Source organism: Pinus tabuliformis, chromosome X, assembly GCF_031772625.1.
Source record: "Pinus tabuliformis cultivar Carrire ecotype Pingquan chromosome X, CPIR1, whole genome shotgun sequence".
Taxonomy (NCBI): Eukaryota; Viridiplantae; Streptophyta; class Pinopsida; order Pinales; family Pinaceae; genus Pinus; species Pinus tabuliformis.
The window spans coordinates 1,024,932,311-1,024,955,004 of NC_142308.1; the positions used below are offsets into that span (position 1 = coordinate 1,024,932,311).

Consider the following 22,694-nt stretch of genomic DNA (forward strand, 5'->3'; position numbering starts at 1 on the left):
TAAAGTTGTAAATCACTAGTCAATCTATTTTTTAAATATTAATATTAATAAAATCGTAAAATTAAACTTTAAAATATATTGAAAACATTATTTATTTTGGAATGTTTTTTTTATAAAATTATATATATTCTTTTTAATCCATTTAATAGATATTATATTTTATTTTTATCATAGTTATATTAATTATTTACAAAAATTAACCATTTCAGAAAAAATTAAACCATCTATTTTAAAAACAAATAAATAAATAATTTTAATTAATTTTTAATAAATAAATCAAAAGATATATATATATATATATATATAAATAATTCCTTAACAGCCCTACTAGATTTAACTAAGTGATTTTCTATATTAAAAAATGACAATATTCAGTACTTTGAATTAGTATAATTTAAATTATATATAGATTCTCTTAATTAATTATACTCTAAATTATATATACACTCTCTTAATTAATTATACTATAAAAAAAGTTATACCCAATTCATTAATGACCCCGCTTAGATTTAATTCAGTTATTCTCTGTATTAAAATCTTGCCATTATTCAACATCTATGAAACAAAATATACTTTCGATTTATTAATTCAGTTATTCTCTATATTAAAATCTTGCCATTATTCAATATCTATGAAACAAAATATACTTTCGATTATATATATATATACCCAACTCCTTACGGAATGCTATTTTACTTTAGTTCAGTGATTTCGCACATTAAAAATTTAGCATTATTCAATATCTATGAAACAAAAGTATTTTCCTCCAGAGGAAAAGAAAGCCAAGTAGGAATAATTGACGTTGAAATATAAAGAATAACAATTTTATTATTTTATAAAAGAATTATTATTACAAACCTCAATCAATGCTTCTCAACACTGGAAAGGGCATCACACATGTCTTTTGGATTCTGTAAAAACCACAAACCAAGACATTCCCACCGCCTAAATAAAATCAGATCAAACTGGTACTTCAAACATAACAAATAAAAGCTTCGGTTTGTTATCCTTTTATTTTACCAAATTAAGGTATTTAATATTGCTATGTGATGGATACAGGTTGTTGGATTTGATTAATGTAATTTTAAAATGTAGAAAACTGACTTAGATACATCTAAGCAAGACACGTGTTGGATTTGATTAATGTAATTTTAAAATGTAAAAAAATTACTTAAATATATATAAGAAATAGACACGTTATGTTTGTTTAGTTTAGTTGTGATTTTTTTGGAATTTAACTATTAATTACTACTCACTATGATTTAAGCAGTGTTTCTATTAAAAAAAATTAGATAATTACAAGATGTATATAAATATATTTGTGGGGAGTTAATGTCTATTGAGTTATTACTATTTATTAATATTTAAGCAAGTAGTTTTTTCATTTTAGTAAGTAATTAATTTTTCCTTATATCAATTTGCAAATTTTTTAAAAATATAATTGTAGAAATTCTCATTGTAGATTAAACCGATTATGCAATATACTAAAGCAAAATACTTAATCTATTTCTACAATCAAACTTAATCGAATTGAGCAAGATCAACCAGAACACATATAACATAGAAGAAGATTCAATCACACGTGAAATAGAAGAATACTCTAGGGAAAGCCTCAGCTAAAAACTCTCAATCCTTCACTGCTCCTCATAGACAAAACAGACAACACATATGCCTTCCTTTAGTCCTCCAAGCAGTTTCTCCTGGGTCCTCAAGCTGCCACCTGTGTGATTCTCACCTCACACACTGCTGACCTTTGAATTAACTGCTCAATCTTGAAGGAGTGAATTCCTTTTGCATGGATGAAAATTCCTCCAAATGATAGTACATTGTCCCTGCCTTTAATCTCAATTGTGTATCTGTCTGAACTGACATGCATGAGTTATTTATGAGAGAATATTCAGTTATCTGGAGAACAATAGTTGCGTACATGCATGCATTAACTAACTGAAGTCACAATTATTTCCTCAAACTGTTTGGAACTAATTTAACTGGACTTAACTCAGTTAACTGAGCTAACTAATTACAACTCAAATACAACTCATCCTTATGTTCTTAATTAAGGGATACTAGTGTAACTAAATTCGAATTTTAATTCAAGGATAAATCAAAATTGGAATATATCCTTATCATTTCTTGATGCTATTTCAAAAGAGTTGGAGTATATCCTGAAATGCTATTTTTAACATTTCTATGTTTATCATTTCTTGTTGATATTTTCAACAATAATGTGTAATGCCCTGCAACACTTCTTTACCTTTGATTGTCATCCATTTTTTATGCAAGTAATTGCTTAACTTATATTGGGAAGTAAGTGATCGTAAATATTTTATTATTTACTTCCTACAAAGATTAAGAATAAAAACTGAATACACAAATATCTAAAAATAATGCATTGACATTGCAACTATATGTGCAAATTATGGCATAAAATATGTAAGGCAGTTATTGACACGGGATTATCTTGTGGAAAGACTGCAAAAAGACCATTAATTTTTTTTAGTTTAATTAAATAACTTTTTCCATAAACAAATACAATGGGATAAAGTCATTAATAATAAAGTGAAAAATAATACAATGGGCTAAACTCATTAATAATGAAGTGAAAATTGACTAAATCAATAAAACCTAAATTGACTAAACTCTAAACCTTAACACTAATTTGAATTCAACTTTAATTTCTAAATTAATTTAACTATATTTAAAGTAAACAACAAATACACTTTATTAATATCATAAAACAAACATGAATTGTGTATAATGCTACTTTTTGGAGATTCCGGTGATGGGCGGAAAAAAATTGAGGCTAAATCTTGATTTGTATTATTTAAAATGGTTTTTTAACTACATATTTGGATTCAGCACCCTGAAAAACTCCTGGGACGCTTTAATTGTGCAGAAACTAGCTATCAAACTTGAGATTCCAATAAATTGCTGCCGGATTTTGACCGGAAAAACCCACTAGAAAAGCTTTCAAAAAATAAAATTATAAACAATAGCAAACAGAAATACTTTTAATACATACTCACTCTCAATTAATCATAAATAAATTTACACTCAATCAATTAATCATAAAAAATTGTTCCCTTACATTTAATTCAGTGATTTCTTACATTAAAAACTTGGGCATTATTCGATATCCATGAAACAAAGGCATTATCATCCGGGGGAAGTCAGCTAAGAATAATTTACGTTGAATTTGAAAAAAACAAGAAATATATCATATAACAATAAGAATAATTTACGCTGAATTTGAAGAAACAAGAAATATATCAAATAACAATTTTATTATTGAGGAAGGAAATATTATTACAAGACATCACACATATCTTTTGACTCACACGTAACTTGTGGCCTCTGTAAAAACCACAAAGAGGAGCCTAAAGATATAAAATCCGATCAACCTGGAGCTTCAAATATAATAATAAAAAAAGCTCCATTGCGTTACCCTTTTTAATAACCCCTTGATCCAACTCCATATTTTTTATTCTGCAGGGTACTGACGGAAGTCCAGCCGTAACAACAAGAATGGGAAGGAGCATTACATGAAACCTCTTTAACATCAAACCAAAACAAAAGAATATCACATAAAAGAAGAAACTCTAAAGTAGGAATGAGCAAAGGGGTGTAGGAAACGCTAAAGTAGGGATGAGGGAAGGGGTGTAGGAAACGCTAATTAAATTCAAACGTCGTGTATTTTGCATTCCATGTGCTCTGTATCGACCCTGCACATTTGCTCTTCCTCACGAACGAGAACTTCGCCGTGGGCCGCTGCATATTTTGCGTGCACCGTGTGTGCGAACTCTACAACTCTTTGGCTGTTTATTGCCATCAAAACAAGAAAAGTTAAATAAATAACCATTTATTTAAAAGTTGGGTAAAAGTTAATTATATATAGTGTGAGAAGGCAATTCAGAGCAAGGAGTCTGTCTAAGGAAGTGGAGGAATTACCAAAAAATCTCAATTTTTTTGTAAAGACAGTGTTTGAATCTTGTTTTTGATGGTGGAAATGGATTCAGCGCCATCAAAACGTCTAAACCATCTAAAATTTTGAAGCTTAACAACTATAACTTGAATTTACAAAAATCCTTGCCAAATTTCCTCTAAATATGATAGAAATTTCATAACTTTCCGAACAATTCGTCCGACAAGTTAGACTAACTACGGCATGCAGAACAACGTGAATTATATGTACATTATTTGATCGATCTAAATATTCTATAATAATTAGAACAGATCTAATTTATAGTGAACGGTATTTATTTAATGCGCCAGTGCGAGGAAACAATGCATTTTATACTAACTTTTGTGTTATGAGATGAATACCTGTAAGCCCATTCATTGTTGAACCAAGCGACCACTTTAATCATGTCCTCTCCCATGACCATGGTGAGTGTGTTATCTACAATGGCTGAAGCGTGGGAACCACGAAAGTCCATGGACACCAAGTGTTGGGAGGAGAGACGTCCACTCAGGTAGAATCTTCTAGAGAGGGAAGAAAGTGCACTAGAGAGGTTTACAGATTGTTGTATGATGCATGGGAGAATGTGGGATCACCCACTTCTCAGCGCAGGTAGAGGAGGTCACCTAAGAGGTACACTCGATACATGGTTGTTATGGGAAAATGTGTTGTGACAGAGTCATCTTACTTTAAGGAAGAAGTGAAGAAATCGGTTTGGGTTGATGCCATGGTGGAGGAGTTTGACTCCATAGTTTGTAACAGTTTTGGGATGTGGTCCCGAGACTAGAGTACAAGTCAGTGGTGATCTCCTGATGGATTTAAAAGGTAAATAAAGTTACATATGGTAGTGTGGAGAATCATAAGGCTATATTTGTGGCTTGTGGCTTTTCACAGGTAGAGGGGATTGACTATGATGAGACCTTTGCTCCTGTTGCAAGGTACTCTTCAATCAGATCTATATTGAGACTATCATCATAGATGGCTTGGAAGATACATAAGATGAATGTAAAGACAACCTTCCTTAATGGCATGATTGAGGAAGAGGTGTACATAGAGCATCCTGAAGGTTTTGATACCTTTGACCATGAGTCGCATCTGTGTCAGCTCAAGAGAGAGATGTATGGGTTGAAGCAAGCACCTTATGCTTGGTACACCAGGATAGATAGATACTTCATTGGGTTGGGCTTCACAAAGAGTGAAGCAGATGTGAACTTGTACCACAGAGTGGTGGAAGGTAAAATGTTGATCATTGTAATTTATGTTGATGATCTCATACTGATAGGTGATGATCAGTTGATCCAGTCTTGCAAGGAGGACCTTACAAGAGAGTTTGAGATGAAGGACATGGAGCTCATGCATTAATTTCTTGGCATGGAGGTATGGCAAGGAGATGGGGAGTTGTTTCTGTCTCAGGGAAAGTATGCCAACGAGATACTCAGGAGATTCCACATGGAAAGTAGCAAACCCATGGAGACTCCTCTAGCAGTTTACTATAGGAAGGAGGATGTTACTTCAGCGGATGTAGTACAATCAACTACTTATAGGAAGATTGTGGGTTCACTCATGTACTTGGTGAACACACTAATGGATTTTTGTTATGAACTTAACAAGTTTATTCAAGCGATGGTTAGGCCTACCAAGTTGTATTTGAAGGCGACAAAGCATGTGTTGAGATACCTCAGGGGCACTTCTTAGTATGGATTATGTTACAGACGGATAGAGGGAGTGAAGCTTCAAGGCTTCACTGATGCATATTGGGCAGGGAGTCCACCCGACATGAAGAGACCATCAAGAGATTTATGAAATATTGGGTCAATGGCAGTTTCTTGGTACAACAGGAAACAAAGATCAGTTGAACTCAGTCAGAGGCAGAGTACATGGTTTTGAGTCAGGCAGCATGTGAGGCCATTTGGATGAGGAAGATCCTGGTTGGTTTATTTGGTTAGTAGATAGATGCAATTGTGATTTACTGTGATAATCAGAGTTGTATTAGACTCTTTGAAAATCCATTATTTCATGATTGGTCCAAGCATATTGATATTTGATATCATCATCTCAAATATTTTGTATTGAGGTGAATTATGTTGTCGGAGTACATTCCCATGGAGGAGAAAGATGTTGAAATTTTGACAAAGGCATTATCAAGGTGTAAATTCGAGTTTCACATAGACAGGATCGGGGTAGTTGACAATCCCTTTCTTGTTAAGAGGGAGTGTTGAGAAATGGAAACAAGAATTCTAGTTTAATTTGTCCTTGAATAAAACTGAGAATTAAAATCGAATTCTATTCTCATAGAAACTTGTAAATAGTTAATTAAGTTTAATTAACTTAATTAGCTTAGGAATTTCGAGTTGGAATTCTTTCTGTAGTCATGTATATGTTATCCCTAAGTTTTAGGGGTCCAGTATGTGTTTAAAATGAGTTGGAAATTAGATCACGTAGTTTACTGAGTTAAGTTCAGTTAAATTAGTTCCAAACTATTTGTGGAACTAATAGAGAGTTATCAGTGAGTTGGTGCATTAGTGCATCCATAAGTGCCACTCTAGTTAACTGAATATTCCCTCATCAGAAACTCATGCATGTCGATTATGAGAAAGACCCAGTTGAGACTAGAGCGAAGGGACAATGTACTGCCAGTTGTATTATTTACTAGAGTGTAAATATCATGCATGCATCAGAGATTGATCCTATGTTTGGATTGCACATTTTTTGAAGCATGAATTTCCTTTAAATAAGGATTATTCATCCTAAGAATTACATAAGAGATTAGGGTCTTAGAGAGCTGTAGAATTGGCTAAGTGTTGGCCAAGAGCTAGCTTGTGAGATGGGAGAGTTGAGCATACTTTTGCAGAATTGTTCTAGTGAGAACAAGCTTTGTATCTTCACTCATATTTCTTATATATGCAATACATATAGAGGGGTTTTGAGTAGTGGATTTCCCCGGATACATCTTGTGTTATGTGTCATTGATTTATCTTCTTCTTGTTCATATCGTTTTCATTGATCTATTGGCTTCTGTTGGTTGAAAGTATAAGTAGTTTCTTGTCCTATGCTTTAATAAATTGCATGAGCTTGTGAATCTACAAGAATTTTCTACATGGTATGAGAGCTGAGAACAGTATACCTGAGGATATTTGAAGTTTTTAGTTTTGTGTTATAGGTGAAATTCTAATTTTCAATACATACTTCAGTATCGACAGATGTTGTTCTACCATTTGAGGCTCAAATATGTCTTGGAAGGCAACTCAAATTTTATAGTGTGGAGGGACATAATGGAGGTTGTGTTGGAGGATTATGGTTTGAAGGAATTCATTGATCAAGGCATTCCTAAGCCAACAACATTGGATGCACAAAATCTGGATGAATGGAAGAAGTGTGTAGCGAAGGCGAGGCAGATAATCCTTGAGGGAGTTCGAGACCACATTTTCTCGAGTCTCCATGGCAAGGAAACTTTTTATGCTATGTGGAAAGCTTTGATGGACTTGTATCGGAACAACGGTGACCACAGGAAATTTTCACTTAAGGACAAACTTCGAAAAATCAAAATGGAGAAAGGCAAGACGATTCCAAAATACTTGACCAAGTTCACTCAGTGTCGTGACAAACTTGGAAGTGTTGGGATCATGGTTGTCGAGGATGATATGGTGAGTCTTGCTCTTCTGAGACTCCCAAAGAGTTGGCATAGTTATTAGGACTCTGTCAATGGTTGGGAGAAGCTTCCAGATTGGGAACGACTATTGTCGGATTTGATGAAGGAGGAGATCAGGAGCAACACCAAGGATGGCTCTTCATCAAAGACTCATGATGAAGAGAATTGTGCCTTAACGATTAAGATGAAGAAGGGGAAAGGGAAGTCTTCCCATTCCAAACAAGATTCTTATCATGGTGGTAAGAAGAAAGAGATGACGAAAGTTAAGTTCTTTCATTGTCATGAGCTAGGCCATTTTCCTTCTCTGGAATATCATTTTCCCTTATATTCAATTTTTGAAAGTCCTCAATGTGCTCTGCCATTGAAAACTTTTGTTTGAGATTTATCAATTGACTAAAGAAGGTGATTCTCTTTGTATCCTCATAATGTGCTATCATTTCCTCCGTGAAAATTGACCATGTAACAAGTGGTTTACGAGAACAAAGCTCTTTATACCATAAAATTGATTTGGTTCTAAATATGAAGATGCAATAAGTACCTTTTGTAATAGTTGCACCTCATGTAGATCAAAATATTTCTCCATCTGTAGTATCCAATTTACCAGATCCTTGCCATCAAACTTCCTCATATTGCCTTTTCTTGATTTTAGGAGCTCGATCTTAAAATGATTGTAACTCTGTAATTTTAGATATCAAAGTTCCGAAGTTGCATCCTGCAGTAGCCCTCTACATTCTCTTTCTAACCCCACAAGTCTAATAAAGATTGAATTCTGTTAGAAAGAGTTATGTCAAATCTCCCACGATGACCTGATTATCGACTGGTTTAGTAGAGCGGAATTGTATGAAGTGCCACGTGTCACTATTTCAACCTTAGGATCTGAAAAATATACACAGAAAACTACAGTCCATCCTCTTTCTGTAACATCTTACAAAATTTCAATCTAATGTTCAAAGAGAAAGTTATGATGATTTTCCCAAGGTCACCTATTTAGAATGTAATTCGAGCGTCTACAAAAACCCTAAATTCATCAGATTATATCTCCGAAAATATAGCGAGACAAGATCTACAATTTGGCCCCGAGCTTCACCAAGATTTTGATTCAAATGGGTTTTAATTTCAAAGTCTGAACCTTTATAGCAAAGATATTATAGCGAAAATTTTACAACTTGTTTGAGGTGAAATTCTGGAGCTTGCAAAAACCCTAACTTCCTGAGATCATATCTTCGAAAATATAGTGATACAAGATCTAATCAAACCGAGGTTTAGACTGATTTATTCTGAAATGGGTTTTTTTTTAGCGTCTGAAACTTCGTAGCAGAATAGTTATAGCGAAAATTCGACGATGACCTGTTTGGAGCAGCAAAACCCTAAAATCCAAAGCCCTAATACCAAATGTTATGAAACCAGCTCACAAAAATATACAAAAGATAGATCAATGCCTTAGAAATAAGCCTCTTCAAGGGGCAACCTCCTTTACATTACACAAATGAATAATTCTTGGATGATACAAATGAAAGGACCTTCTTTATAAATATATATATATATATATATATATATGAGTCTAAGGGGTCATAATATAATCAGAGCCGACATAACAATAATAATATAAGGGCACAATAATAACAATAGTGGGCTTCTATGGGGCACAATAATAACAATATGGAGACTACATGGGCACAACAATATAATAAGGGTTTTGTACTAATAAAAATAAGGGGTTACACTAGTAGTATACGGACCTAACAACCTGGTCCAATTATTTAAAATCACATGGTGAGAGAAACAAAATAATTGTTGTATTGTTAAACTAAATATACAAAATGAAAAAGCCTAAAATAGAGTTAATTAAGAAATAAGAGTAGAGGAGATAAACAACAAAAGAATAAATAGGACCAGTGATGTTAAAGAGGAGCAGTGTCAAAGACAAGAAAAGGTGCAAAATTTAAATACTAGGTCAGTCAGTCAAACAAATATTTTTTTGTCTCAATCTATCAGGGGATTGGTGTTTCCTTCAAGTAGAGACGTAAAGAAGAACAATAGGTTAGAGCCTATGTGAAGGGGATTTGATGCTTCTAGCGAGTTGTAGCTTATGAAAAAGAGAGGTTGGAGCCTCTTGTACATTGTTGCCTATAAAAATTGATGTAAAGAGGTACAAGTTGGTTGAATATATGGTAATAAAGTTATTTTCTTTGTTATTGTGTATGTAGAAGCAAAGGAAGTGCAGAGTGAAGGTTCAAGAGAAAGAACCATAAGGTTACCAAAAGTCTAGGTATAGAGGAAGGAAACTTAGTGAGGTACTTATAATAGGGGAAACATACATGCTACTACAAAAGCCTAAAATGTAGAGGGAACTAGAGTTATGTGCATAGGAAGTTTATGTGTGAAATAGACAAAAGGAATCTCTATTGTAAACAAAGCAGAAGTCGAACTTGTACCTCATATTTCTAGGATTGGTGTTAGGGCCCTATAGTGTTCTAAGTAGAGTATCAGTTGACTCATCACTTGAGGAAATTATTAGTAATTAGCAAATGATTATAAACTTGTAATCTTGTCCTTGAGATTTATTTTGGGCCTAAAGATGCAATAGGATCTGAGGATCCAATTCACATATATAACTTCAGGTCATGTTTGCTGGAATTGTTTTTTTTCCTTGATACCACTCGAAAGAAATTTGTGTAGTCCTCAAAAGTCATGAGGAACATATCAATTGTAATAGATATTCAATTCTCAATATTAAATCAAAACTTCATGATATTGAAGGTTATATCACAACCTAGATAGCATAAATCATGGGGTCTCTTGTGGAATTAAAGTAATTGATAGTTTTAGAAGAAAAATACTATCTTGTACAAAATTTGGCACTCAATTTGAGTAGGGAAGATCAATCCATAGCCTCAAACTAAAGAATATTAGCCAACTTATCTCTTGGTGGGTATCAATGGAGGATGAAACGATGTACCAACTTAATAAGGAAGTGGAAGTTGTAAAGAAAGATCACAAACATTTGTATGAATATAGAAAAAGTAAATAATTGCTATGGCTTTTTGTTAATTATTGTATTTTTTTTGCATGAACCATAGGGAGTTTCAACTTGTAATCACATTGTCTACACAATACTTCTTAACACAATGATCACTCATTTAGTTCTTTCTCATATACTTTTATATTTTTAAGATTATAATATATATATATATATATATATATATATATATATATATATATATATATATAATAATATTAAGTAATGAGTAATTTTACTAAACCCAAAGTACTTTTTGGAATTACATATTTAAAAAAAATAAATGGTGATTTTGAAATTTTTTAAAATAGTTCTATTATGTAATTCTAATTCTAATTGTAATTTCATTCCTACTTTTATATTATTATAATTTTAATTTATAATAATTATTTCAACCATGGTTAAAATTATAATTAATCTTTAATGGTTTTTTTTAAGTAATAATCTTTAGACCTTTTGCCAAAAGTGAATTTTTTATTATAATAATATTTAATTATATTTTTAATAGTTATATGGCATTTTAATATTGAGTAGACCCCAAGATTATTGTGAAAACATAATATTAAAATTATATTAATATCATTGAAAAATTATATTGTTAAAAAAATTAATATTAAAATTATATTAATATAAATTAATAATTATATTGTTAAAAAATTTAATATTAAAATTATATTAATATAATTTAATAATTATATCTAATTATTGTTGAAAAAAAGGAAAAAAAAATCAAAATTTCCATATAATTTTATATTACTCCTTGCACCCTTAAATAAAAAATCATAAAATTAGGTTTAAAATTTAATATTTTATCAAAAATTAATTATATAATATGACACATTTTTTCATAAATTAATTTTTAAATAAAATTATATATAAAATTTAATACTTTATTGAAAATTGAGTAAATAATATGAAACCATGTTTTAAAGTGGTTTTAATCATTTAAATATGATTTTGAAAAATAATATTAAGAATATATATCTACTTTAAATAAACATATTGCAAAAAAGGAACGACCTGAAGAGAAGATATGAAGCATCTCAAAAGCATATGCTCTACTTCTTCATCATCATCCGTGTTAGATAAAGAGAAGATATGAAGCATCTCGTGGAAGATTTGTACTCGAAATCTTTTGTTGAAAGAAATATTAGGTCTAATTATATTTAATTATTGTCTTTCTTCTTCTTGATATCTTCCTTGCTCTGAAACTAATTTCGATAGTCATCCGAGTTATGTTCCTTGTATTTCACCCAAAAGAAAAACCAAACTTTGACAAGCCACCACTAAAAGGTAGATGTTATAAGGGCTTACCATGAATCATTGAACTTTATATTTATATCTATAAAAATATAAATATAAACCACCATGGACCTTGACGCAATATTATATTATATTAATATAGTTATATTAATAATTATACTGTTTTCATGTATACTTATTAATTTTTATATAATATTAATAATTAATTTAATATAATTATATTAATAGAAGTTTAATTACTTATTAATTTTTATATAATATTAATAATTAATTTAATATAATTATATTAATAGAAGTTTTATAATTATATCTAATTATTGTTGGAAAAACAAATATGAAAATTTCTTTATAATTTTATATTTTTTTGTGTGACTTTTTTCCAATACAATTATATTTAAAAAATTATTAAAGGTAAAATATATAATATGTAGCAAGATTTAAAATTGGTTTTAACCATTTAATTATAATTAAAAAAAAATATATTAATTAAGTATATATCTGTTTTAACAAATATATAGTAAGAAAGTAGTGGCTAGAACTAGAGTGTTATTTTTTTGTCCTTGTGAATGAATAAATTTAACATTTTCATGGTTTTAGAAAATGAATTTAACAACCAAGCAGGTTTTACTTTAGGGATTCATGTTAACTAAAAGATAAAAGATATCAAATGTTTTAATTACTAGCATTTCTAGGATTTTCATGGGGCCTAGGAAATAAATCTAACAACCAAGCAAAAACATAAGTTCTACTTTGGGGATTGGTGTTAGCTAAAAGATAGAAGATATCAAGTTTCTTAATCACTCGAGATTCTAAGATAATCATACAAATTCTAATAAGGGAAACATTCTTGAAAGATTTGTACTTGGAATCTCTTGTTAAAAAAATATTGGGTCTTCTACAAAAGCTTGACAAATATGAATTGTAACATGTTCTGAGGCAGCGTAGTCAATTGGTCGACTCTTTGGATAATGTGGGAGTTTCATTAGCTCCACGAGAATTAAAAATAAGAATAACTCCTCAATTTTTCCCCTTGCATAAATATGGAAAGATTAATTTACTTGAAATTAAAACATGATGGAGGAGCGAGGTGGAATTCTCATGGACTTAACTCCATGTAAATTTAATCATATTCATGGATGGAGTGGGGCAGAATCAACCACTCTAGCTTTTGGCACTGTATGTTGAGGCAAACAAAGGTGATGGTGATGGTCCTTTGTGATTTTGAGAGAGATTTATGTTTTTCACTCATACTAGTATGATGGAAATTTTCATAGCAAGGGTCATATCCCCTATGAAGATGGAGGCTTGCATGGAATTAGGCCTACAAGTAGTGTAAGGAAAATATGTGAATACCTGCTCCATAGTTTGGTACTTATAATTTAACGAATGACAGAAGTAAAAATTGGGGGTGGACAAGGAGATCAAGCAAAGGAATATAATCTATAATTAGCGAGTTGCCTTGACTATTTCTAGCCATACCTTCTACATCTAACTCCAAGTAAATGTAAAGGCTATACTGAGAAGTTTCAATATGAAATATAGAATTTCCTCTTTCTAGTTAGCTCTTCTTCTTTTTTTCCTACTTTCAAGCTTCAAAAGAAGTACTTTAGGATGTTCCCTGCTTTTTAGACAAATTATAAACTTAAAATTTTAGGTAAATTTTAGGGTATATTATTCCTTATGTTGAGGTTGAAATTTTGGGAGACATTATTCCACGTCTTTGTTTGGAGAAAATTGTCATTTTTGGGGGTCACTCTACTTTGATATACTCTATAAATTGAAGTGGGTTGAGGGAGGTAGTTGCAACTGGACTTTCATCCTCCAATATATTGAATTTTGGGGTGCTATTATCCTCTATTATGTGTTTCAATTCAATTGGCTAGACATGGTAATATTTTCTTAATTCTATGCATGGATAGAAAGGCTCTTGCAAGGTTCATTAACTTTGTGTTCTAGTTATCAACCTTTGGTATATGCCTTCAATGGGAGAGGACTTAGAAAGGTTATCCACGCCTTCTCCTCTATTTTCTTTATAGGTTGGAAGATAATTTCACCATCTATCTAATTTGGCATAATATCTCTCATGCTGAGACATTGTCATCTTAGGAAGCTTGGAGATAAAATCTCCTAAAGGAGCTTAAATTTTGAGTGTATTTTCCTCTTTAGTACTAATGACCAAAAGAAACTCTTATGTACCATCCATGGGTGTAGATTATCCTACATAAGACATTGACGTCCGCAAGTGCATAATTCAAGCGGCTGATGGAGAGAATCGATCAACTTTAGGAAGATATTGTCACACTACAAATGAGACATAATCAACTAGTTTCCAACATGACCATGACCATGGAATTGTTGATGGAACACCGCATCATATTGAGCATGAAGGAGGATGAGCCCTATATCCTATGCGAACAAATTGAACACCTTCAATCCACTATGGATAAGCATTCCTTAGACCTCTCTTCCTCCAACAATGAAATTAGTATTGTTGCTCAAAATCTTCGAGATTTAAATGTTACAATGTTCCCTCAAAAGGGGGGCCAAGGTTTGGGAATGACATTCCTTTCACTAATATCTAGTATGTTGTTTTGTTAATATTGTAAGCTTTTTTCTATTTTTGGCTCTTATATGCTTATAGGAATAGTGGCTTGAATGTAATAAAACATTGAATATTTTTATATAAGAAGCATCCCAAACATAAATAAAGTTGTAAATCACTAATCAAAACTAATTTTTAAATATTAATATTAATAAAATGGTAAAATTAAACTTTAAAATATATTTAAAACATTATTTATTTTGGAATATTTTTTTATATAAAATTATATATATACTTTTTAATCCATTTAATAGATATTATATTTTATTTTTATCATAGGTATATTATTATTTACAAAAATTAATCATTTCAAAAAAATTGAACCAAAATAAATAAATAATTTTAATTACTTTTATATATATATATATATATATATATATATATATATATATATATATATATATATATATCCTTAACAGCCCTACTAGATTTAACTAAGTGATTTCCTATATTAAAAAGATGACCATATTCAATGTCCATAGAACAAAAAGTACTTTGAATCATATATATAATCTAAATTATAAATACACTCTCTTAATTAATTATACTATAATAAAAAGTTATACTCAATTCCTTAATGACCCCGCTTAGATTTAATTCAGTTATTCTCTATATCAAAAACTTGCCATTATTCAATATCTATGAAACAAAATATACTTTCGATTTAATATATATATATATACCTACCCAACTCCTTACGGAATGCTATTTTACTTTAATTCAGTGATTTCGCACATTAAAAATTTAGCATTATTCGATATCTATGAAACAAAAGTATTATCCTCCGGAGGAAAACAAAGCCAAGTAGGAATAATTTACGTTGAAATATAAAGAATAACCATTTTATTATTTTATAAAAGAATTATTATTACAAACCTCAATCAATGCTTCTCAACACTGGAAAGGGCATCACACATATCTTTTGGATTCTATAAAAACCACAAACCAAGACATTCCAACCGCCTAAATAAAATCAGATCAAACTGGTACTTCAAATATAACAAATAAAAGCTTCGGTTTGTTATCCTTTTATTTTACCAAATTACGGTATTTAATATTGCTATGTGATGGATACAGGTTGTTGGATTTGATTAATGTAATTTTAAAATGTAGAAAACTGACTTAGATATATTTAAGAAACAGACATGTTGGATTTGATTAATGTAATTTTAAAATGTAGAAAACTGACTTAAAAATATATATAAGAAATAGACACGATATGTTTGTTTAGCTTAGTTGTGTTTTTTTTTTTTTGAATTTAACTATTAATTACTACTCACTTTGATTTAAGTAGTGTTTCTTTTAAAAAAAAAAGATAATTAAAGGATGTATATAAATATATTTGTGGGGAGTTAATGTCTATTGAGTATTAATATTTAAGCAAGTAGTTTTTGCATTTTAGTAAGTAATTAATTTTTCCACTTATATATTAATTTGTAATTTTTCTAAAAATATAATTGTAGAAATTCTCATTATAGATTAAACTGATTATGCAATGTACTAAAGCAAAATACTTAATCTACTTCTACAATCAAACTTGCGAAGCTTAATCAAATTGAGCAAGATCAACCAGAACGCATATAACATAGAAGAAGATTCAATCACACTAGCTCACAAGCTATCCAGTGCTCAGTACAATCCTTCACTGCTGCTCATAGACAGAATAGACAACACATATGCCTTCCTTCACTCCTCCAAGCCTCCTATCTCCTTCCGCAGTTTCTCCTGGGTCCTCAAGCTGCCACCTATGTGATTCCCACCTCACACACTGCTGACCTCTGAATTAACTGCGCAATCCTAAAATTCCTTCTGCGTGGATGAGTTTCCTTTATAAGAAAATTCCTCCAAATGATAGTACATTGTCCCCGCCTTTAATCTCAACTGTGTGTTTGTCTGAACTGACATGCATGAGTTCTTTATGAGAGAATATTCAGTTATTTGGAGAACACTAGTTGCATTGCATGCATGCATGCATTAACTAACTGAAGTCACAATTATTTCCTCAAACTGTTTGGAACTAATTTAACTGGTCTTTAACTCAGTTAACTGAGCTAACTAATTACAACTCAAATACAACTCATCCTTATGTCCTTAATTAAGGGATAACTTCCTCAATCAAAAGATAACTGTTGTATGTCTTCACAAAGACTTCATGTTTGATTTTCTCCAACTAATTAACTCAAGATGAATTAATTAATTATTTTTCAAATAGCTAGTGAGACTAAATTTGAATTTGAATTCTCAATTATGATTCAAGGATAAATCAAAATTGAAATATATCCTTATCATTTCTTGATGCTATTTTCAACAGAGTTGGAGTATATCTCGAAATGCTATTTATAACAATGCTATTTTTAACATTTTTATTTTTATCATTTCTTGTTGATATTTTCAACAATAATGTGTAACTTGAGTGCCCTGCAACACTTCTCTACATCTGATTATCATCCATTTTTTATGCAAATAATTGCTTAACTTATATTGGGAAGTAAGTGATTGTAAATGTGTTATTATTTACTTCCTTCAAAGATTAAGAATAAAAATTTGAATACACAAATATCTAAAAATAATGCATTGACATTGCAACTATATGTGCAAATTATGGCATAAAATATGTAAGGCAGTTATTGACACCGGATTATCTTGTGGAAAGACTGCAAAAAAGACCATTAATTTTTTTTTTAGTTTAATTACATAACTTTTTCCATAAACAAATACAATAATAAAGTGAAAATTGATACAATGGGATAAACTCATTAATAATAAAGTGAAAATTGATGCAATGGGCTAAACTCATTAATAATGAAGTGAAAATTGATTCAAACCATAAAGTTTTATTTAATATATATTAAAAATATTTAGACAGTTAATATAAGATTCATTTAATTATTATATAATTATTTTTAAAATAATAACCACTTATTTATATTAACTAAATATTTATTATTTATTGCAAAATTTGGTTTAAGCCCATGAAAATGAAATGAATTTTAACAAATAAATTAAATTATAGTGAAAAAATTCTATAATTTTATTTAATATCAATAAAAAATCAGTAATAAATTATTAATAATAAATGAAAATGATTATAAATTCAAACAACAAATAACAAAGTTCCATTTTGAATATTATATTTTTTGGAGTTTTCACAAAGATATTTGGCTATAACAATTAGAGTTTAAAATATATTTATCTATACATTATAAATGTAATTTTTTTTAAACAACATTCTCAACAAAAACATTATCACTACAATAAAACATTATTATTGTCTTTAAATAGGATTAGATTCTCTATTTTTACAATGCAAAAGTATAATTAACAAGATACCTCAATTTACTAATCAATAAAACCTAAATTGACTAAACTCTAAACCTTAACACTAATTTGAATTCAACTTTAATTTCTAAATTAATTTAACTATATTTAAAATAAACAACACATACACTTTATTAATATCATAAAACAAACAGGAGTTGTCTATAATGCGACTTTTTGGAGATTTAGGTGACATAATCAGGCGGAAAATATTGAGGTTAAATCTTGATTTGTATTATTTAAAATGGTTTTTTAACTCCATATTTGGATTTAGCACCCTTAAAAACCCCTGGGACGCTTTGATTGTGTAGAAACTAGCTATCAAACTTGTGATTCCAATAAATTGCTATCGAATTTTGACTAGAAAAACCCACCAAAAAACCTTTCAAAAAATCGCATTATAAACAAATGCAAACAGAAATACTTTCAATACATACTCACTCACTCTCAATTAATCATAAAAAAATTTATATTCAATCAATTAATCATAAAAAAAAAATGTTCCCTTACATTTAATTCAGTGATTTCTTACATTAAAAACTTGGCATTATTCGATATCCATGAAACAAAGTCATTATCCTCCGGGGGAAGTCAGCTAAGAATAATTTCCGATGAATTTGAGGAAACAAGAAATATATCAAATAACAATTTTATTATTGAGGAAGGAATATTATTACAAGACATGACACATGTCTTTTGACTCACACGTAACTTGTGGCCTCTGTAAAAACCACAAAGAGGACATTCTAACAACCTAAATATATAAAATCCGATCAAGCTGGAGCTTCAAATATAATAATAAAAACAGCGCCATTGCGTTACCCTTTTTAATAACCCCTTGATCCAACTCCAATTTTTTTATTCTGCAGGGTACTGACGGAAGTCCAGCCTTAACAACAAGAATTGGAAGGAGCATTACATGAAACAACAGAAAAGCACGTAAAAGAAGAAACTCCATTGATTAAACGAGTACGGAAGCTCCATTAAAGTAGGGATGAGGGAAGGGGTGTAGGAAACGCTAATTAAATTCAAACGTCGTGTATTTTGCATTCAATGTGCTCTGTATCGACCCTGCACATTTGCTCTTCCTCACGAACGAGAACTTCGCCGTGGGCCGCTGCATATTTTGCGTGCACCGTGTGTGCGAACTCCACAACTCTTTGGCTGTTTATTGCAATCAAAACAAGAATCAAATAAGAAAAGTTAAATAAATAACCATTTATTTAAAAGTGGGGTAAACTGTTTATTGCCATCAAAACAAGAATCAAATAAGTAAAGTTAAATAAATAACCATTTATTTAAAAGTTGGGTAAAAGTTAATTATATATAGTGTGGGAAGGCAATTAGGAGTCTGTTTAAGGAAGTGGAGGAATTGCTTGGACAGTTAAATGTGGTTAGAATCTGGGCAAAAAAATTTCAAAAACTCTTGTAAAGACAGTATTTGAATCCTGTTTTTGATGCTGGAAATGGATTCAGCACCATCAAAAACATCTAAAACACCTAAAATTTTGAAGTTTAACAACTACAACTTGAATTTACAAAAATCCTTGTCAAATTTCTTCTAAATATGACAGAAATTTCATAACTCTCTGAGCAATTCTTCCGACTAATTAGACTGCGGCATGCAGCAACAGCCTGAATTATATGTACATTATTTGAACAGCCTGAATTATATGTACATTATTTGATCGATCTAAATATTCTATTAGAACAGATCCATTTTAAATATTAAATTAATTAATTTAATATCAGTTTATAGGGATTCAATATATATGTGTATATCCAATGGTTCAATTATTTATAGTTATTTAAAGTGCAAAATAGTGAACGGTATTTATTTAATGGCCACTGCGAGGAAACAATGCATTTTATATTAACTTTTGTGTTATGTGATGAATACCTGTAAGCCCATTCATTGTCGAACCAAGCGACCACTTTAATCATGTCGTCTCCCATGACCATGGTGAGTGTGTTATCTACCATGGCTGAAGCGTGGGAACCGCGAAAGTCCATGGACACCAAGTGTTCGTCACACACTGCAAGAATACCATGGAGGGGTCCATCGGAAGCAGCCTTCTTGAAGGCTTTCTTCACATCATCTACCGTGAACCCCTTATTCCCCACGTTGACCACCAAGTCCACCACAGAAACGTTGGGGGTGGGCACGCGCATAGCAATGCCATTGAACTTGCCCTTGAGATTCACAGTGCTGGGCAGCACTCGAGATAGTGTATTAATAGATATATCGATGCTCGTTGGAACTATGTTTAGCGCCGCCGCTCTTGCTCTTCTCCTGTCACAGTGTATTGCATCCAGCAGACTCTGCATTAAGACATCCGATCTGAAATTAATTCAGTTCCAATTAACTATTCCTCTAATATTTTAGACGAAACACTCACAGTTAGTCGAGTTCGAACTTTTAAAATAACATTTATGTAAGATTCAAATATATATTTTTAAAACCTGATGGAGATCAAATATGGAAATTAGCATCTATTCAGATTTTCCCACTAATTTTCTTTAGAAAAATGTTTGCACAATCCAATCACCTGATCACTGGTATATGAAAGTGTGGCGGAGACAGTCCCTTTCACTATGCCTGCAACAACGACATCACACCATTATCATCATTATTTGCAGATCTTACGCAAAATAAGAGATAAAAATAACTTGTTGCTACAGAATAGTCTCCATTCCCTGACAATATAGTTCACTTTAAGTACGACTGAACCGGGTTGTGTGAAATCTTTTCATTGTATTTGGTTATAACTATTTTTGTATGTGGCAGAATTACTTACCACCGAATTCTTTGTCCAGGGTTTGGATTAATGGAGCAAGGCAATTTATTGTGCCAGATCCATTACTGCAAAGTGAAGTGAAGTCATGTTATCATGTCAAAATCAAGTAAAGGATGGATATTATTATCACTTGCTTTTTGGAAATATTTAAGGAAAAACAAAACATCTTCATGGTGAAAAGCAAGAAATCAAACATCATCTTTTTAAGACAGAGAAAATAACTCTACGCCGCAAAAATTTAAATCTAGAAATAACTCTACACCACTAAAATTTAAATCTAGACTATTGGAACTCATTCAGCCCACTTGTAGTTCTTTCTCGTTTTGCCCCATGTAAACCTCAATGGTCACGGCATATATATAGTATATATACTAATATCGAATTCTACGTTATAAAGGACTGACGTGACTCATGACATGACTCTGAGAAACCAATGAAAATTTAACCTAAAGATGTTGTTGCTATCGTCGTGAGCATAATTGCTGTCATTGACTCCCACAACATATGTGGGGATATCTTCGCCCTTGCCCGATGCTGTAATGATCACCTTTTTAGCCCCGGCATCAATGTGCTTCTGAGCTTGGGTTCTCTCTGTAAACTTTCCAGTCGCCTGCATCACCGGATTGCGTTAATTCAGGCTCAACCATATCTACAACCACAGTATTACTACGTATTCGTCGAAGCATATGTGTATGTATTTCAAAATATATATGCCCCTACCTCGATGACAAGGTCGACACCGAGGTCCTTCCATGGCAACAGGGAGGGGTCTCTCTCAGAAAGAACAAAGATTTGTTTCCCACCCACGTGCATACTTCTGTAACCATTCTCACCACCTTTAAATACGCCGTCCACATCAGCATCAAATCTACCCAGAATTGAGTCATACTTCAGGAGATGAGCGGCCTACACTCACAATACAAAGTAAAACGAAACACTCAGTAACATATATATATATATATAAACACTATCTAAACATTGAGTGTGTGTATATATATACGCAGTGATATGAACCCTTCCCCTGTTATAACTGATAACATACATTTTCCACACCAGTTGTGTCATTGATGGCAACGACTTCAAGAGACGAGCGCTTGTGGCCATGCCAGGAACGCATAAAATTGCGGCCAATCCGTCCGAATCCGTTGATAGCGACTTTCATTTTTGCGACGGTTTCTCCTCTCACGGCTCCCGAGTTTCCAGCCTGATTATTTCAGTTACCAGATAAAAAGTAATCAGCAAATACGAATGGCGGCGCGAGCTGTGATGAGTGGATAAGATTGGGAATAGTATTGGCTCACCTTAGCTACAACCTGCGAGGCAACCGCATCAAAGAGGCTGAGGTTGTTCTCCCGTACATGTCTTCCATATGTGATACAACCGGATGTCGTTTTCAGGCCCGCAAACTCTGATATTTCAGCTCTCTGCAATGCACACAAGATGATTGTTATTAATGGCTATAAGTTCTCAGCCTTGCAGCGGCACGTGAAGTGGAAATAAACCTGAAGCTCTTATTGTATTAGACAGTGAAAAAAATATGAATAGTAAAAAACAAACCTTGAAGACAGAGGGAAGTGAGCGGCTCAAAGATGAGGATCTGGCAGCTGCGGGGCGATGCGCAGGAGCGGAAGCTGCAATGTTGGCTGCTTGGGCGGATGAAGCTAAAGCCATTCTTGATTAGAGATTGATTGCAACAATACCTTGCAATTTAGTTGATGACTTGACTGATCCATCTGTCTGTCTGGCTATCAATATATATAGTTATACACAGAGGCACCCTCCCCTGTCATATTCTTCAGAGGCTTCTCTTACCATATATGCCTTACCCTCCCCTGTCATATTCTTCAGAGGCTTCTCTTACCATATATGCCTTATCTTTGAAGGAAGGTGCTCCAGAATATTGTCACGTCATTTCTCTTCTTCCACGCAACCGTCTTTAACGACAACCTTCTTTCATTTTTCGATTTGATTGCTGTAAATTTGACATTAAAGTAAAATGTGTTAATATCCTCCCGAGCGTACATTAAAGCTAAAGTATGTTCTTATTCCTGAGCTGGATTATTAAAGTAAAAGTTTATTGTGTTGAT

The 22,694-nt window shown here is 31.8% G+C and overlaps 2 protein-coding genes across 2 annotated transcripts; both read right to left on the reverse strand.

Moving 5' to 3' along the window:
- Positions 1-3,641: 3,641 nt before the first annotated feature.
- LOC149143237 (glyceraldehyde-3-phosphate dehydrogenase GAPB, chloroplastic-like) lies at positions 3,642-4,444 on the reverse strand. The gene is made up of 2 exons (XM_089446354.1): positions 4,324-4,444; positions 3,642-3,815 (listed from the first exon to the last, which is right to left on the reverse strand). Exons 1-2 carry the CDS (start codon positions 4,434-4,436, stop codon positions 3,680-3,682), a joined length of 249 nt encoding a protein of 82 aa, XP_089302480.1. The 5' UTR covers positions 4,437-4,444; the 3' UTR covers positions 3,642-3,679.
- A 13,998-nt stretch (positions 4,445-18,442) lies between these two features.
- LOC149143238 (glyceraldehyde-3-phosphate dehydrogenase A, chloroplastic-like) lies at positions 18,443-22,367 on the reverse strand. Its single transcript, XM_089446353.1, has 9 exons — positions 22,165-22,367; positions 21,909-22,031; positions 21,650-21,811; positions 21,328-21,513; positions 21,054-21,217; positions 20,608-20,672; positions 20,359-20,408; positions 19,710-20,131; positions 18,443-18,973 (listed from the first exon to the last, which is right to left on the reverse strand). The coding sequence occupies exons 1-9, from the start codon at positions 22,276-22,278 to the stop codon at positions 18,838-18,840; spliced, it is 1,422 nt and encodes a 473-aa protein (XP_089302479.1). The 5' UTR covers positions 22,279-22,367; the 3' UTR covers positions 18,443-18,837.
- Positions 22,368-22,694: the final 327 nt, after the last annotated feature.